At 44.1% G+C, this 19,949-nt stretch overlaps 1 protein-coding gene across 3 annotated transcripts in view; it reads left to right on the plus strand.

Annotated features, from left to right (window-relative positions):
- SDF4 (stromal cell derived factor 4) overlaps positions 1-19,949 on the plus strand; it is an 82,497-nt gene that overhangs the window by 18,561 nt on the left and 43,987 nt on the right. For all 3 annotated transcript variants that reach the window (XM_068240590.1, XM_068240592.1, XM_068240591.1), the window contains one exon: positions 11,109-11,460. In XM_068240590.1, coding sequence (XP_068096691.1) covers positions 11,159-11,460 — 302 coding nt within the window. In that variant the 5' untranslated portion in view covers positions 11,109-11,158. The remainder of the gene's footprint in view (positions 1-11,108; positions 11,461-19,949) is intronic.

Here is a 19,949-nt window from a genome sequence, read left to right on the forward strand (position 1 = left end):
GAGCAAGTACTCTGACTGAAGTGTGACTGGATTATTTGCATGCATGTTTCAGGTGAATGATTCAGACACAATTGCGGCCAAAGAGATCAGCAGGATAGCCAGGCTTACAAGGAAATAAAGATGGAAACCTCGTTTTAGGTTCCCTTTAAGCCATTTGGACAGGCGATGTGAGATTATGCTGCATGTTGTCAGATCTTTCCCCGCACACAAATTCTCATGCTCCCTATTGACTTTGCCTAAGCATATGTGTGCAGGGAATTAAATCCTAATCCTTAAACTCTGTTAAAGTAAACCCGAGGTGAGTGATATGGAGGCTGTCATTTTTATTTCCTTTTAAACAATACCAGTTGCCTGGCTTTCCTGCAGATCTATTTGGCTGCAGTAGTGTCTGAATCACACTAGAAACAAGCATGCAGATAATCTTGTCAGATCTGACAATATTGTCAGAATCGCCTGATCTGCTGCATGCTTCTTTAGGGTCTATAGGCATGTACACACGTCATATTTTCACACAAACGACGGGTCCGTCAGACCCTGCCGCTGGGCGGACTTTCTGCCGACAGTAGGAGGTGTGTACAGCAGGGCTGTGGAGTCGGTCCAAAAATCCACCGACTCCGACTCTCCGACTCCTCTAATTTGCATATTACAATTTTGTTTGATTAAAAGTATGTAACATGAAATTCGTCTCTTAACTGCCAACGCTTAGGAATTTTACAAGACAACTGAAGTGAGAAGGATATGTAGACTACTATATTCATTCCCTTTAGACTAAAACTAGTCCTTAGTAAGAGTACTTGTAAAAGGTACAAACCGGAACAAAGAACATCTATCAGGCCCTAGGCAATGTAAGTGTGGGTACATGTAAGAATGATGTGCAGGTACTCTGCAGGGGAATGAGGAGATTGTAAACAGACAACACCTCTGTGTTCAATGTGCACAGCATTCTCAGTGGATTCCCTGCAGCTCTGTGGGGAGTGCATATGTAGAGTATAGTACTACTGTGTAACAAAGTAAACCTGAGACAGATGAAATTAAAGTTTTATACATACCTGGGGCTTCCTCCAGCCGTCTTCAGAATAATCAGTCCCTCGTTGTCCTCCTCCACCACCTGGACATTCTGCTATGAGTCCAGGTACTTGAGCCAGTCGGGCGTAGTGCGCATGCACACACTCCGCCGCCAGGAGCATACTACACCTGTGCAGCACTATTGCGCAGGTGCAGAATGTTCCTGGCTGTGGGAGAGGCATGCGGCCGGACAGCGCTGACTGGCTGAATTACCAGGACTCATAGCAGAAGATCGGGGTGGTGGAGGACAGCGAGGGACTGATAAGCCTGAAGGGGGCTGGAGGAAGCCCCAGGTATGTATAAAAAAAACTTTTCTTTTCATCCGGCTCAGTTACCCTTTAATTTGTAGTCACCAAACCAAATTTTAACAACATATCAAATTATTTGATTTCATCAGCAAAGGGAGTGCATACATTTGCATAAATCAGCATCAATGCAGAATGATTTCCATCTCGTTGACCATCTCTATTAGTGACACGGCTACACATCAGGCTTTATACTTACAGCATAGATGTTATTTAGTATATATAAGAGATTCCTGTGTACACATCATATATACAGTCACAATCAGGTATGTATATCTGACCTTAAAAATAAGGGGACTGCTTTATTGAAGCAGCACAAGTAACTAATTTTGATTGGTTTATTTCATTTTTGTGGACTAAGCACAGCTATTACTGTATATTATTTTTAATGACTATTATCTGAGAAATAGAACATTTTATCATATTTTCTATTTTAATTACAGTTACAAATTCATTAGGAGTCAGAATCGGTGCATTTTTTCCCGACTCCGACTCCAGGCACCCAAAATTGCCCGACTCCACGACTCCGACTCCACAGCCCTGGTGTACAGTCTGTCGGCAGACTGAAAAGATGTTTTTATCAGTCTGCCAACAGACTGTACACATGTCCTACTGTCAGCAGAATGTCCGCCCAGTGAGTGGGTCTGACGGACCCGTCGTTTGTGAAAATATGGCGTGTGTACGGGCCTTATGGCTAAAAGTATTTATGCCTAGTACACACCATACACTTTTCTGTTAGATTTTTCTGTTAAATTTTCGGTAAGATTTTCTGTAATTAGATTATGTTCAGCAAAGTACTGATAGAGACTGGTCATTGTCAGGAATATAGCCGCTAGTTATGAGGCTGATAATGTTAAAGATAATAACAGAACATATTTCTGTCCTGTTTCTGTCTACTGGGTAAAACCTCAGATGTGTATTGTGCTGGGGAGTAATTGGTCACCTGGCCAGAGTAAACTGAAGTCTAATGTAATTCTGTATGTAGATGTCCATTACCTCTGCCCCATTGTCCAGCAGGGGAAACTGTGTGGACTGCTAATTAGCTGCCAATTGAGGAAGAATAGGCTGGTCGGCATGGCTTTTGAGTCTGGTGTCAGCCATTGTCCCATTATACAAGGCAAGCCTGCTAGAGTCTTGGGGGCAGGGGGAAGCTGGCACCTGAATGTTTGAAATGTATTTCACAGCCTACTGGAAATTATTGAAGGGCTGAAGTCCTTTTGATACCATTTTTTACCTGTGGAAATTGAATTATTGGTGGAGTTGAAAAGCCTCACTTAACAATCTCTTGATGTATAGACATTGTAACCTGGGGAAATTGGGCTAAGGAAGTCTTTTGTTTGGTGTGTGTACTATAGTGGATGTTGGATCTCTGGAAATCCAATTAAGACTGAGGATGTAATTAAATCTAGCTTCCCCCCGTCCACACAGGCTTACAGCCTCGAGGCGAATATTTCATTATAAAAACCAGGGGACAGCTACCTCAAATCAGTTATCTTCTGACGGTAGTGGCAGCCGGTCTCCTGGCCCAAGCTAGTGGACTCCTGGTCTAACCAGAATTGTGTCCGTCCACAAAAGTCCAAGGTTCTTCTATCTGGATTCCTGTAATTTTTGGTAAGTAAATTGCTTGGTGTGTATCTTTGTAACTCTTAATTTTGTAACTTTTTTACTTTGTCTTTTTGTAATCTTTTGTATATATTAAGTTCTGCATTGTTCTATGTTTTTATGGAATATTAAATCATTATTTAATAAGTTTGACTTCTGCTGTGCTAAACTAACACTCATAGCCTAGAAGAGATTGAAGTGCAACTGTGTATAGTCCATGCCTATGTACGCTTGAGCAACACTACCATATGAAATTGTAATTGCATTGTGTGTGGGGGCGTTTGTCATACGTTGGCCTAAAGCGCGCAGCTGACCCAACGTACGAAAAACGCCAGTGCGAGTAGCGACAGCAGAGTGGCTAACAGTATTGTTCGGAACGACTGTTAGTGGTTTTGCTTCATTACAGTGTAAGATTGCAACTGTGTGTGGGTGCGTGGCGTTCTCGTATTCGGCCTAAGCGCAAAGCTGACCCAAATACGAAAACGCAGATTGCGTGTTTAGCCCTTGACAGCTGAGTGGACGTGTCTAGCGAACCGCTAGTGGTGGCAGTGAGAAGTGTTCTGGGGGGTCACAGCCTTGTTTGTAGCTTAAATAAGGCTGCTCCCCGCTTGATCTGGTCAAACCCGCAGTCGGGAACCGCATACGCAGGCGTGCCGTGGGTCGGTTCCTGACAGTCATTATCTCTGGTGCATTGTCTTCTGGTCATCTCCTGCTGAGTAGAACAATGCCTCATTTCTAGGCAGATGGATGGTTAGATAGATAATTTCCAACATGTTGGAAATTACCTGGCAGGTAAACCTGATGCCCCATCTACACGATACGATTCTTTGTGCAATTCGATTACGATTCTATTTTCAATCTGATTAAATTCGACATGTCTGATCAGGATTCAATTCAATTCGATTTGCCATTGTTTTGCAATGGCAATTGAATTGAATCGAATCCAGATCAGACATGTCGGATTTAATCGGATTGTAAATAGAATCGTAATCAATAGCAAAGATGAGGAAACGCTCACACCACCGCTGCACTAGCCAAAGGAGCAGGAATCACGGGTCTCAGAACATGCAGGAAAAAGGCATTCCACTACACCAAGGCTGGGTATAAAACTTTTCTTCAACTTTATTGGCACATCAGTAGAACATGTAAAGGCTGACGCGTATCGGAGCTCTAAGAGGCTCCTTAATCATAGCCAGCTTACACAAACATATCACAGGTTTAAGTAGTCAATAGCCCGCCCACTAGGGGCGTGGCCATCATTCTTAAAGAGACATACATAAATATTGCATATAAAATAGTAACACATATCAGTACATAAAATGCAATGGGTTAAAAAACCAAAGATGACATGGTTAAGCATCAAGAATATATAAGCACAACATACACTGCATTCTCCAGTTTCGTGAAAGTTAGTATGACATGGTGCAAGTATCAGGCCACATGGACATGAATGACATAGGGGAGGTTATAATCTCACATCATATGTTAGACTAATATCCATTTTTGAATTCAGTCCTAAAGGCAAACGTGTGCCCAGCTTCCATATCCAGAAGGCCTCCCGTTTTAGCAACAGCCTATGTAAATCGCCCCCTCTAGGTGAAAGGGCCACTCTTTCTATTCCTTGGAAGGTGAAGCTTGTCATGACACCCTGGTGTTCCTTTAAAAAATGTTTTGATACACTGGAAACCTGTGTGATGTACGTTTCATTCCTAAGACGCCTCCCAGGTCCATTGTAGTGTTCAGAGATACGCTGTCTCAGAGGACGGGTGGTGCACCCCACGTACTGTAGGCCACAGGCAGTACAGGTAATAAGATAAACAACGTTACTGGTATTACAGTTAATATATTGTTTCATATCAAACCTTTCATTTTTGGAGATAGAAAAGATCTCCTGCGTCTGATTGTGGACACAACAGTACCTGCAGGTGCTATAACCACACTTAAATGAGCCCTTGCAGGACAACCAGGTGGGTCTGGGTCTGGACGAGGTGGAGAAAAAGCTCGGGGAGAGGAGAGTCCCCAATGTAGGGGCGCGACGTGCTGAAAAGGCGCATCCTTCATTCAGGACTGTGCGGAGCTTAGGGTCTGAATGGAGGACATGCAAATATTTTTTAATAATATTAACAACCTTATTGTACTCCAGACTGTATGGAGTTGTGAAGGTGACATTTCTTTTTTGCCTAGTCCTGCGTCCAGCACCCGCGCCCAGCAAATCCCGACGATTCCTCTGCAGCGCTTGCTGCCTTGCCCTATTGATCAGCTGGCTATCGTATCCCCGCTCCCGGAGCCTCTCTCCCACCAGATCCAGCTCATGCCCAAGCAAATTGGGGTCAGAACAATTACGAGCCACCCTTACCATCTCTCCATAAGGAACAGCTCTGAGAGTGTGGCCAGGGTGGCAACTGGAGGCCAGCAAGAGTGAGTTACCTGCACATGCTTTCCTGAAGGTCTTGGTGACAACCCTACCCAGTGTCCGAGACCCACATAACGTAAGATCAAGATAATCAATATTAGTGGAGTCATGACACATAGTGAACATCAGGTTAAAGGTGTTGTCGTTGCAATATGACAGGAAATCAGGCAGAACGTCCGGGGGACCTCCCCATATTAGCAGCAGATCATCTATATATCTCCCATACCAAAAAATGAACTCAGAAAAGGGGTTCCGTTCCCCAAAGATGCGGAGCGCCTCCCACCACCCCATAAACAAATTTGCCAGGGATGGGGAGAATTCGGCTCCCATAGAAGCTCCGCACCTCTGGAGATAAAAAACCCCATCAAACATGAAATAATTGTGGGTTAACAGATGATCCACCGCCAACATGAGGAGGTCCCTGACTTCGGTGGTAAAGGAACTGTATTTACGAAAGTGATAATCCAAAGCCCTAAGGGCTAGAGTATGGGGGATCGAAGAATATAAAGCAGTCACGTCCATCGTGACCCATGTGTATTGTTCTGACCACTGTATAGGTTCCAGGCTATTCAACAGATGGGTGGTATCCCGAATGTAACCCGGCAGCCGCTGAACCGGCGGCTGAAGGCAACCGTCCACCCACTGGCCCAGACGCTCCCCCAAGGAGCCGATACCCGCAACGTCCGGTTTGTGCACCTTGGGGAGATGATGGAAAATCGGGATCACTGGTGTTTCCACCATAAGATAATCCCTCTCTTTTTCCGTGAATACTCCCAAGGAGAACCCCAGGTTCAACAATTTCTTGAGTTCAGCCTTGAACCGACCGGTGGGGTCCCCCTTGAGAACCTGGTAAGTTTCACTATCCCCCAGTTGACGTAGAGCTTCGGCTCTATTCTTATCAGGATCCAGGACCACCACTGCCCCCCTTTGTCTGCATTACGGATGACAATAGAGTCATCATTCTGGAGGGACAGAAGTGCTTCCCGTTCGGATTTAGCAAGGTCCGACTTAGCTCTAGATGTCCTTTGTAATCGGACCAATTCACCCTCAACTAGATCTTGAAAAGTGTCAACCACCGCTGATCTGGCCTGTATGGGATAGAAAAAAGGATTGGAGACGGGCACGGGGCCCAGGGTCGCCCCGGCGACTGGGCCGCCGCTCACACTGGACACTTGTTCCAGAGCGAGGGCGGTCGAGGCCTCCCGGAATGGGGGGACCTCCCAGGCGCCGGGGCAGCAGGTAGGGGCCCCGTGACCGTCCCCAAGCCCTCCTCTCCGACCTCCGCTTCGCCTAGTTCCAAGAAATGTTTCTTAACCATGAGATTCCTAATAAATTTATTGATGTCTAGCATAGTGCCAAAGACATCAAAATGACAGGATGGTGAGAAAGAAAGACCTCTGGAAAGCAGGGAAAGCTGGGTATCAGACAGTTGTACACTGGAAAGATTTATGACATTGGAGTGATCATTGTGGCGTTTTAGTTTCTTATGTTTTCGCCCCGCCCTCCTCCTGCGCCCCCTTTTTTGTTGTACCTGTGTTTCCCACGTTTCTTCTTGGGATTTTGGTAGTAAGAGGTTGGTGTGATGGTTTGTGTCTGTCCGTGCTGGTCCCCCCCCCCCCTTTTTTGGGGTGCCAGCAAAGACCGACTGAACCAACTCCTCTTTCCCATCTGATGCATCAGAAAATGAACCTGAGCTATCCGCAGATCTAAAGCTGACTTTTTTGGCATGTTTAGGTTTACACAATATTGGCCGGGGTGATCTGTGCATGGTCTCCCACCTGCCCCACTCATAAACAACGTTGTTATTATAGTCCCCTAAATCCCTGAGAAACTTGACTCGTTTGGTATTAGTGACCAAACTCTCCAATTTATTGATGTTCTCTTTCATTTTATTGTTTAGCTCATCAAAAAGTTCGAATGACGAAAACCTCTCAAGATCCTTTTTGGCTTCCGTGATCCGAACCCTGATGTCTGCAAGCTTTCTCTCTTCATAGGTTATGATCAGTTTCATAAGTCGAATGGAACAGTCGGACAAGACTTGATTCCATTCTAGTATGAACTGGTCAGAGTAAAGAGTGGTGGGCACTTTTTTAATGCGCAAACCCCTCGGAATCATGCCCTCTGAGACATAATGCTTTAAAGTTGTGGTATCCCACCATAAGCGCACCTCTTTCTCCAACAGACATTCTAAACTGGTTAATGAGGATTGCATGTTGAGGGTGGGATCTGAACCTTGGAAGCCAGAATCGTAATCAAATCGCACAAAGAATCATATCATGAAGATTGCGTTTTATGCTGGGAATACGCGGTGAGATTTTTCAGTCATTTACTGTCCGATCTTATTTCCGATCGATTTTCTTATCTTTCTATTCACTTCAATGAGAAATCCATCAGAAAAAAATCGATCGAAAATAAGATCGGACATGTTGAAAATGATCTATCGGACCATCTATCTGCTGGAAAAACGTATGGTGTGTACCTAGCATTATGCTGGGAATACACGGCTTGATTCTTAACCATTTAGATGGCTCAATAGATAATTTCCAACATGTCCGATCTCCGTCCCGATCGCTTCGCCGCTCGATTCCACATTGAAGACAATGCAAAAAAGATAAGAAAAACCAGCAGAAGATAAGAGAATCGCCTGCGGAATCGAGTGGGGAATCAATCAAGCGGGAGAATCGAGTGGCAAAATCGAGCCGTATATGCCCAGCATTAGAGGCAGAGAATCAGCATGATAGCCAGGCAACTAGTATTGCTTAGAAGGAAATAAATATGGCAGCCTCCATATCTCTCTCACCTCAGGTTCACTTTAAGGTGCCCAAACACAGTTAGATTGCCATCCAATGTGATGAACAGATCAATCCTTCTCTGATCTATATTTGATTAGAGAGGGCTCCAATCCCCCATATACTTTACACAGATTTTCAATTATCTAACAAACTGCAGCGGGGCATTGTTCAGTACAGTGCCATGCTATGGGCTCTCTATTGGTAAAAAATTCAGTCCAACTGTAATTATTCTTTTTTCTTTTTTTCTGTGAATCATTCAAAGTTCTGATCAATGCAGCTTGTTGCACTGTATACCCGTATTTCTGGGACATGCAATCAGAATGAACAAATCTGCTGGTAAATATTGATGCTTGTATGGCCTGCTTTATTCTCATAGCAGCTGTTTGTGGAAATCATTGCTTTATAGTGGGGTGTCTTCCTGCCCACTGTAACCTTACAGGTCCCTTCACTGTCCTCCTGGTCCCCTCCGTTGTGCTCCTGCGAAAGCTTGTTGACTGGATACTGTGTATGCCCGGCCCATGCATGTGCCGTAGCCCACAACTGGCAATCTAACAGAGGACAGAGCAGACCTTCAAGAAAATCTAGGTATTTGTAAGACTGAGGAGAGGGAAGGGGGGGTTCTGGAAGAAGCCCTCCAGGTAAGTAACATAGAACTTTTTCCCCTGTCTCCTTGCACCTAATGTAATGAACTGAGAATTGTCAGATGAGACATTTCAGCTTAAATTGGCAGCAGTCATATCCAAGCAAAGGATCAATGTTAAAATATGCAGACTGAAAGGCAGGCATTCAATTTATACAGATGCAGTTGCTGGGACCTGCGGACTGAGTTTACTATTGCCAGAGGTTTAATATAACGAGATTCTAATGTATGTTTAATAAATGAGGTTAAGACTCAATTAAAGCATTGATTCTAAAGCCTAGTACACACTTTCAATTATGATTAGCCAATTACAGACCAATTTTACCACCTCCATGTAGTATGAGGGCCAAAAGAGTTTGAATACTATGAGCAGATTGTGTAGGTAAACCCTCATACTACATGGAGGTGGTAACATTGGTCAGTGATTGGCGAATCCCAGTGTGTACCAGGCTTAACCATTTATGGCCTTTTGGATGTAGCTGCTATGTCCAAAAGGCTGCTGGGCGCTCCGGCGGCTGATCGATTAGAAAGCATAATTGGTGGCAGAAAAAAACAAGATATAGATCATTTCATTGTGATAAGTAGTGATAAAGTTATTGGCGAATGAATGGGGGATGAAAATTGGTCGGATGCATAAGGTGAAAAAACACTGAAGGCTAAAGTGGTTAATTGATGTTCAATCATTTTGTTGCTCCGTCCTTTCCCAGATCATTGAGCCAGGAGTGGGAGGGCTGCAGGCAAGAGTGGCACCAGAGCAAGGCTTCATAATTTAGTACTGCACTAAGCGGCACAAAGCTTGTGGTTGTGACCTTATGAGAGATAGTAGTCCAGGTCTATATTAATGTAGTAACTACTTCATATCGGGTAGACCTCAGTTGTTTACCGCATCTTATAGTGTATGCCTTGCTTAAAGTGTACATGAAGGGAAAATAGTGCCGCTAGGGGATACTTACCTTGGGAGAGGGAAGCCTCTGGTTCCTAAAGAGGCTTCCCCCATCTTTATTGCGATCCAGAGGCTTCTCCCTACCAAGGTAAGTATCTGTATTACTATTATTTATTTTTGTCACAGGTGTGCATTAAAGAAGTACTTAAAGGGAAGGTTCAGGGAGGGTGGGTTAAAAATCAAAATAAAATTCCACTTACCTGGGGCTTCCTCCAGCCCGTGACAGGCAGGAGGTGCCCTCGCCGCCGCTCCGCAGGCTCCCGGTGGTCTCCGGTGGCGCGCCCGACCTGGCCAGGCCGGCTGCCAGGTCGGGCTCTTCTGCGCTCCAAGGCCCGGAACTTCTGCGTCCCACGCCGGCGCTCTGACGTCCTCCGGGCTCTACTGCGCATGCGCAGAACTACTGCGCATGCGCAGTAGAGCACGGAGGACGTCCGATGACGTCAGAGCGCCGGCGTGGGACGCAGAAGTTCCGGGCCTTGGAGCGCAGAAGAGCCCGACCTGGCAGCCGGCCTGGCCAGGTCGGGCGCGCCACCGGAGACCACCGGGAGCCTGCGGAGCGGCGGCGAGGGCACCTCCTGCCTGCCACGGGCTGGAGGAAGCCCCAGGTAAGTGGAATTTGATTTTTATTTTTTACCCACTCTCCCTGAACCTTCCCTTTAAAGAGGCACTCCAGCCTAAACAAACATACTGTCATTAAGCTACATTAGTTATGTTAATTAAAATGGATAGGTAATCTCTTACCCACACTGTTTTAAACGAACAGGCAAATGTTTGATTTCATGAGGGCAGCCATCTTTTTGGTTGAAAGGAGGTGACAGGGAGCATGAGACACAGTTCCAATTGTCCTGTGTCCTGAGCACCTCTCCCAGTTGCTAGGCAACGTGAACAACAACATAGGAAATCCCATCATGCTCTGCACAGCATCACGGAAAAAAAAGCCTGGGCTTTTTTCTGTGATGGGTGGAGCTAAAAATGATGCTTTGGTAAGAAAAGTTCTGATGCTGTGAAACTGTTAAAGAAACACCAAGCCTTTTCAGTTCTGCTGAGTAGATTTTTAGTCCGGAGGTTCACTTTAAACCCAGGATTGAACTTTAGTAGCTGGTACCCCCTTTCCCACAAGAAATCTTTACCTTTTCTTGAATAGATAAATAGGGTATGGCTGATATTGTGGTGAAACCCCTCCCAAAGTGTGGTGTCAGGGTTTGCGGTCTTTGAACATTGTTGCATTGTGGGAAATAAGGTTGTTTACAACTGCCAAGCAAGCAGTATCTCCATCTGTACATAGAACTCTGTTAATTAGCATTTAAAGTATTATAATCAACAATTTGTTATGTTTGTATTTTGACAGAGCGAAAACAACTTTTCCGTACCGTTAGGCTTCATCTTCCATAAGAAACAATGGTGTCTAAGCAGGCCTTCATCTTCAGCTTGGGTTCCCTCTACCTCTCTCTCCTGTTTATATTCCTTCTCATGGACGTTTATGCCAGACCAGCCAATAATTCAGCACTTAAGGAAAAACCTGTGGACAGCAAAGATGAGAATGAGATTCTCCCGCCTGACCACTTGAACGGGGTGAAGCTGGAAATGGATGGCCATCTGAACAAAGAGTTCCACCAAGAAGTGTTCCTGGGCACAGACGAGTTCAGTGAGGATTCCGAGCCACGAAGGAACAGGAAGAAGCTGTCGGCCATCTTTTCGAAGTAAGTTTGCCATCTTTTCTAAGTATGTTTATGACTGTAAAACGAATTATATTAGCACAGACAAGTCCCTAGAAGATCTGACTTCTCTTAAAGTGGACCTGTACTCAGATCGCCCTCTATGCTCTAAAAGGTAAACCACAGCATAATAACCTTTAAAGAAAAACATTTGTTTGTTACAGCTTACAGAACTCTTGCAATAAATTTTCAGTGTGTCTACTTCCTGGTTTCATGAAAGCAGAGAAGGGGTTAACCTCCTGTGTTTACATTTTAGCTGTGTCTGCCACTGCTGAATTCCTGTGCTGACCCAACTGAGAGATCAAATTACACCTGTGATTACTTGAAGTTGAGGTGGAATTAGACAGGTTCTTCTCTCTAAATACATACAGGATGGATCTTTCTGTTTTCCTTGTGTCCTGTACAATAGTTTAGGTGCACTTTAAAGCAAGGATGTTCCTCTGTTAGTAAATTATTCTGTTTATACTGATCACTCTGTTATTCTGAATTAATTTTTTTGAAGTTTACCACGTACAAAATGTATTGGGAAAGAAGGTTTTGAGACCAACTTGGTAACAATCTCCAGGGTAGAGATAAGTAATCTTTCAGCTGAGCACATTCTTCCCTTCCTCAACCCCTTTCACTGGAAGCCACTACGTTCTGCATTGCACTGTTGTCCCAAAAGGGCTCCTTTACTATCCCTTCAGGTGACAATCTATACATGTGCATGCAGCTTCAGAGATGGCACATCCGTGGTAGCCCTGGCAGGGAATGTTATTGACATAATTTTTTGTAGGGATTTTAGAATCAAATGGCAAAAGTGCAGTTTGCTGTGTAAGTGAACTTGTTCAAAGGAAACTTGTATAAAAGTTCATAACTGACTCTGTTTGAAGTAAGCACTGCTAAGAGAGTTATATTGTTTTTAGCTTAATCTGTACTAGTATGCAGATCAAGATGAGTCTTTGCACTTTGTAGGGTAAATCCCCTATAACCTGCAAAACAAAAAATCAGTTGTGCACAGTAACCGCAGCTGCAGAGCAGACACAGAGTTCTGAGAAAGAGGAGCCCACATCTACAGTAACAGAATGTTCACTGGCTCTTCCCGTTGGAAGACTGGCTTCTTCATGTGCTTTTACAAGAAATTCAACCTATTTGATTTAACCAGCTCAATAACCTGAAACCTGACCAATTGTTGTGGTTATCTCAGTCTCAGCACGGTATAGAATAGCCACCCACACACTGAGGTTTTTGCTACAACATTCACACACTTGAGCTGTTTTTACTGAACTTCACTAGATTAAAGTGCAACTGTCGGGCATAAAACCAAAAATCAATTCTTTATTTTTATCTGGTAAACAAGTAATAAGGATGCTAACCAGGCAATCCAAAAGTTAAAATCACTATTACTTTTCTTGTTGATAAATCCTCATCCTACAGTTTACCTGACTCTTATTTGGTACACACAAAATTTGGTACACAAAAAGGAAGTTGCAGGGCATGCTGGGATGTCCTTTTTTGCTTCTCTACTTCCCCTCAGACTTAACTAATGCAGCCTGATTGGTTAAAGCCTCTTTCCATCCTGTTTTCCCCTCCCACACCTCTGTTCCTCTCTGGCCAATATTCCTCATGTTGAGACAATGCACTTTCTATAGTGAAGGGCGGGCAAATCGGGCATAGGAGAGTAAGGGAGGAAATCACATCAGGATTGGTTTCAAAATAGCCACAGCTAAAACAGGAAATGCTAAGAAGGATTTTCTTTTTTTTTTTCTGTAGAAAAATCACTAAAATCAAAATTTGGACAGTGCAATACATATGCTATGTAAGTAGAGCAAGTATTTATCTACTTATATACAGGGCTGTAGAGTCGGTACAAAAATCTTCCGACTCCTCAGTTTATGAAACCTCCAACTCCGACTCCAGGTACCCAACATGACTCCGACTCCTTAGTCTAATACTTACCAGGGCTGTGGATTTTGTACAAAAATCAACAGTCTCCAACTCTGACTCCGGGTACCCAAAATTGCTCCGACTCCACAGCCCTGCTTATATATTTGTTTTTGGGTTTTTTCTGAGATAGTATGGCTGACAGCTCCTCTTTAACTCATTTTAGATTATTTGGCTATATAGACAGTACAGACTCAGATCCCTTATGTTACCGGCAGTCGGTAGTTCACTGATCATGTTAATTACAGCAATGTAAGGGAAAATGTTATAAAAGTTATATTTTTAGGTTTGTTTTTTTTTTTATACATTAACACAGAACTGTTTTTTCCCAATTAGAATCCTATAAAATATAGCCAATAACCTTTTTTTTTTTTTTTTTTTTTTTTTTTCAATTTTTATTTATTTTTTTGCTCTGACTGGTTATTCCTTGTGAGGCCAGGTTCATAACAAAATTTTTAGCTTTACTTGCTAACTTTATCAGCATTTTAATTGCTAGCTTTATTGCTAACTTTATCAGCATTTTCACAAATATCATCAAAAAAGTTGGAAGATAACCTTTTCCGATCTTCATAAATGGACCTCAAAGCCCATCACTAAGGCCTGGTTCACATTAGCGTTCGCTGTCCGGATTCGCCTGATCGGATCAGGACCGTATACTGTACAAACGGAACGTACGTTCCGCATAGCAATGCAAAGTCTATGCGGACGTTCACGTGCGTACGTTCCGTACAGAACGGAGCCGGATCAGATCCGGACTCCGGACACTTTTCCAACATGCTCTATTTTTCGGGTCCGGATCATCCGGCCCACGCACCCGGACCGGAGCCTGACTGCACCGTCCGGCAATAGAAACCAGTGGGAAACGGAAAGCACAGAACACACTGGCCATAAAAAACTGACGTTCTACCCCACTTCCTATGCGTTTTCTAGCGGCCATTTTGGATTGGGACACATCGGCCCAGCATTTCTGGAGTGGAGCAGCAGTGACTTGGTGCTGGAGCTGTTTGGCAGTATGTCTGACATAGAGGTGAGGCCCTAAACAGCGGAGGACCTGATTCTACAGATGCACCTTCTGCTGACCTTCCAGACCCCAACAAGTAAAATAGCTTATTTATCTCTTTTACCAAACGGATCCGGATCGCAGCCGTATACATACCTGATGCGACCGGATCGGAACCGTACGGTTCCGATCCGGTCCGGTCCGGTCATCCGGTCCGTTTGGCACAGAAACGCAAGTGTGAACTAAGCACCCTTCTCCCTCTGTTTTGCATTCTAATACCAGCTGAGTTATTCTCAAAGTTTGGTAGCCAGAGGATTACTATTACAACCTGACAACTTTCCTTTCTTTTTATATTTTATCCACTTTTATATTGCTGTATTCCTAGTGGTCACTAGAGAGTAAAGCCTTGTATACACGCTTGACTTGGCTGATGCGGCTGAGCTAATAGTCAGGCTGTGTACAGAGGCTCACGACCCCCAACTCACAAGTGATCTGCCCAGTGGATCAGCTCATGCCCAGCGATGGCATAGTGCACACTGCTACACCACTGACTCACGTCTGTGCAGCCTGGCCAGACGATGTCAACCAAGGCGATCGGGTACAGATCCCCAGCAGGGCCACATCCATCAAAGGTGTGTACGCACCTTAAGAGGTTTTTGGGTTGTAAACTAACAATTCTCAAAAGCAGAAACCTCAAACATCTGATGTGGGTGTCATCCACACTTTCACATGCTCCGTTTTCTTAATTTAAGCATTGGGGGCTGTTAGCTATGATAAAGGGGAAGAGTGTGTTTAGCACATTTGTTGTGGTTTCCTCAGGTCTTTTGTGCTGTAAGTGAATTAAATAAGCTGCGGTTTAACACTCCACAGTTTGTTGTTTACTTGTTTGTCTGGCTTTTAGTATGATACTTGTAGCCACTGAGGTTTACAGTTAGTATATCAACTGCTATTCATGGTACTGTAAAAAACAAAACAAAAAAAACCCCTCTTTAGTCACCGCCTGGATCCTTTTCCCTCACTGAGCTGACAGGGAGGTAGGTGGTCGATATTATGAAAGTGGTCAGATTATCTGTTAATCTGGACTAAATTCTGATGCAGACTGACTGGAAATGAACAGTGAAACAATTGCTTTAATCTCAAGGTCAGGTGAAGTTTGTTCCTTACAGTGGTCTGAAACTCCAACATAACATTCAATAAAAATGAGTTTTCCTACTTTTTATTACTCATACAGTTATCATATTTGCTTTTACGCACAAGTAATATTGTCTGTTTACAAATTACAGGTTTCCAAAGTGTAGTTTATCGTGCCCTAAATGCTGTCGTATTTTATTCAAACTGCTTTTTATTATTTATTAACATCTTCTAATGAGCTATTCTGAACTCTGTGTGTGTGTGTCTGAAGCACAGAGAGCTCTTTTTCACTTGTTACACTGCGTTTGTTTACATTCCAATGATGTAACAATGTGTGTAAAGATACTGTTATCTCAAGTTTGGATGCGGATTAGAAACTGAATAGCAGGACAACGTGCTTTGTTTAACTATTTCAGTGATGTTCTGCTTAAAAAAAATTTCTGGGATAGTAGCTTTCAACCTGTAAGGAATCTTTTAGAGCAAAGTAGAAATGCTGACTTTCAGACCACCACCAGTAAACAGAACAGGGAGGTTCTGTGCGACAGCTACACTGCTTGTATTAGAAAGCTGTTTTTCTCACTGCTCTGATTGAATGGAATAGGACATAATTATGCGTGGCGGATTGGTTGTTTTAGAATTGTGAAGTTTATTTTTTTAACTTTATTGCTGTGTGGAAAAGTAGGCAACAAGGAGGGGGGAATCCGTTTTTTTTTTTTTTTTTTTTTTAAATTATAGTTATGTATCATTCCAGGCTTTAGTTCTTCTAATGTGGGGCTTCAGATGAGCAGGGCTGTGGAGTCGGAGTTGAATTCGAGGAGTCAGAGTCTGAGCAATATTGGGTACCTGGAATTGGTGTTGGAGTCAGAGTTTTCATAAACTGAGGAGTCTTGAGTCGGGAGTCGGATGATTTTTGTATAAAATCCGCAGCCCTGGTAACTATAAGACTAAGGAGTCGAGGAGTCGAAGCTGTTTTCGGTATCTGGAGTTTGAGTTGGTGGATTCATAAATTGAGGTGTTGGAGTCGGATGATTTTTTTTGTACCGACTCCACAGTCCTGCAGATGAGTTCAGCTAATGTGGGGGTGTATTGTTTTTTGCTTTTGTCTGCTGGTCACTCTTGGTTCATAAAACTTGTAAGGCTAACTTGTAAGGTAAAAATTGTAAGGCTAGGTTCACACTTGGACGGATGCACAACAAAGCATTGTGCCCCGTCACAGCGACTAGTGAGTGCAGGTTATGCATCCGTTAGAGGTACCTCTGATGAAGCTTTTGGGCGAATCCTGATAGACTGTGGGGGCTTTAGAGGCGCTGTACCAGTCACCACTTGGTAGGTCTTAGCACTATTCTCCACAATTGGTGTGTGTTAATGGGCATCTGGTTTTCTGTATCTACTCTCTTTAGCGGCTGGCATCCTTTTTATTTACATATATATTTGTGGGATTTTTTGGCTCTGGTTTTGGTACACACTGTTTTCATGATTAGGCATCTGGTTACATTTGTCACTGCACTGTTTTGATATCTTCACATACAGGTAGTCCCCGACTCACGGACGTCCTGCCGATACGAACGGCACGAATTCTGAAATTCTGTAGGAACAAGTAAAAAAATGTACTTGTGATGTCACTTACGCATATAAGTGTGGTGTCCGCTAGGTCCTAGCGCCTGCACAGTGGTCGCCCGCTGATCGAGGTCTGATGCAGCCAGGCAGCGCAGCGGCGTCCAGCGGCGAGGGGGTGTTTAGGCGGGCGGGGCCCCCGGGCCCGTCACGGGACTCCTTGTTGTCTCCCCCTGATGGTGGGCTTGGCTGCAGCTGTCACTAGTGTAATCCGTGAATGTGGTTTCTTTTCAAAAGCTTTGTTTTTCTCTGCTCAGAAGATTAAATATCAGAAAAAAAATCCCTCAAGCTGTGTCACTTGTCGTTCTGCTAAGGAAATGTGTGCTATGGGGAAACAGTGCCTTGCTCGGAGTGCCCACACAACCACATCTTCTTGTTATTCTGTTCAGGCTTCATAAGGATGCAGGAAGTTACACTTTTTAATATCACTGAGGAAATGTATGAAGGGCCCATGCAGGGAAATGCTTAAAACCACTCCTGGATGGAGTGGTTTGGGCAACCCTGTGTTACTTTTTTAGTATCTGTTCAAACCATAGAAATGTTTAGTAGCTGTTTCAGCAGAGACAGAGCCTGCTGCAATGAACAGAGCTCTTCAAGGACAACTGTAGTGAGAAGAATATGAAGGCTGCCATATTTATTTCCCTTTTTAAACAATACCAGTTTCCTTGCAGCCCTGCTGATGTCTTTGGCTTCAGTAGTGTCTCAATATACCAGAAACAAGCATGCAGCTAATCTGGTTAGATCTGTCAACAATATCAGAAACATCTGATATGCTGCATGCTTGTTCGGGGTCAATAGGCCCATACACACGTCGGATTTTAGCGAACGACCCGTCGTTTGAACGTTCCGTCGTTCGGACGTTTCCGCGTCAAATCCGACGTGTGTACAGACTATCGTTCGGGTGATAAGACTGGTCACCAACGATCCGCCGGGCGGATCGCTGGTAACCAGTCTTATCACCCGAACGATACTCTGTACACACGTCGGATTTGACGCGGAAACGTCCGAACGACGGGTCGTTCGCTAAAATCCGACGTGTGTATGGGCCTTATGGCTAATAGTATTAGAGGCAGAGGATTAGCAAGGCAGCCAAGCAAAAAAAGCCTGGGGCTTTTTCCAGCCCCCCGTAGCATTTACAAGTCTGTCGATCTCCTCTTCCCAATCCTCCTCGTTGTGCTGCCATGCTCCTCTTAAAGCTCACCAAATGGACCAGTTGCAACTACAGTGCGGCCCCAGCCACGAATCTCCTGGAGCATACTCTTGTGACCAGGAGCGCTCTGAAGTTCGAAAAGACTTAAACTGCATTCACTGAAAACTACTGGCCACGGGAGCACGATAGGGGAGTCACCAGACTTTAGGTGTCTCTTCCTGCTTGTGATGCTTCTGATGTCTGCCTTGCACTTTAGCTAATGATGCCCATAACCTTCCTATTCCCATAACCTGCAAAAAAGAATACACACACACACACACACACACACACACACACACACACCCTCTTTCTACTTCCTCTCCTATGCGTCAGTAGCGCCGGTAACAGCGCCCCACTGTGAAGACGTAGCCGCATCGCATAGACGGCTGAGAGAGGAAGAAGATAGAAGCTGCCAGTGTCATCTTGGAAGGTAAGTTGTTACTTTGCCTGCTCTCACCGACCCTTGCCCCCCCCCCCCCCCCCCACTACACCTATGCTGCCTGTCTACCTATACTGGGGGCAACTCTACTGGCTGTGGCTACCTACACTGGAGGCACCTACCTAGCTAATCTATACTGGGGCAAATACTCTGGCTACCTATACTGAAGGCACCTACCTTGCTAACCTATACTTGGGGCAACTATACTGGCTGTGGCTACCAACACTGGAGGCACCTACCTAACTAACTTATACTGGGGGAAACTATACTGGCTACCGATACTGGATGCACCTACCTGGCTAACCTATACTGGGGCAACCACTGGGGGCATTGTAAATTTAGTGCTACACTTGTTTTGAAGAAAATCGTGAATAAAATCAAAATCACAATTTATGAGAGAAAAATTGCAATTTCAATTTTTTTTCTAAAATCGTGCAGCCCTAGCTTGCACACAGCAATATTATTGGCGGAAAATGAATTGGGCCCATTGGAGCAAGCTGAAAGTTAGAATTTGGCAATTCTTTAAGGGAACCTAAACTGAGAAGGATATGGATTTTTCCTTTTAAAATAATACCAGTTGCCTGGCTCTCTTGCTGATCCTTTGTCTCTACTACTTTTAGCCACAGCCCCTCAGCAAGCATGCAGGTCAGGTACTCTGACTGTAGTCGGACTGGATTAGCTGCATGCTTGATTCAGGTCTGTGATCCTACCACTACTGCAGCCAAAGGCATCAGCAGGACTGCCAGGCAACTGGTATTGTTTAAAAAGAAACATCCATATTCTTCTCAGTTTAGGTTTCCTTTAAGTGTTCTGGTTTTGTTATTAAATGCCTTAGCTAGTTCTTTTATTTTCATGACTTTCTTCTTCTTCTTTTTTTTTTTTAAGTTTTGATGTTTGAAAACTATTTTTCATACACCGTGACAAGAAGAAAACATCATATTTGTAGGTCTCAAGACATGGAATTTTCTGCCTGTTTTTTAGAGGGAGCAAAGCTATTGTTCAGATACAGTAAAACAAAAGTTTCATTGTCTGGACCCACCACAGATTTGAGCAAAATCTTCCATCAAGTGCGATCGACCGAATCAATTGATTTTGGCTGAAAATGTATCCATTAACAGATCCTTAACAGATTATGGTACTGTTTCTTAGTGTTACAAAAGGGGCTTGTATGGATGTAG

This window comes from Hyperolius riggenbachi, chromosome 6 (genome assembly GCF_040937935.1).
Source record: "Hyperolius riggenbachi isolate aHypRig1 chromosome 6, aHypRig1.pri, whole genome shotgun sequence".
NCBI classification, from domain to species: Eukaryota; Metazoa; Chordata; class Amphibia; order Anura; family Hyperoliidae; genus Hyperolius; species Hyperolius riggenbachi.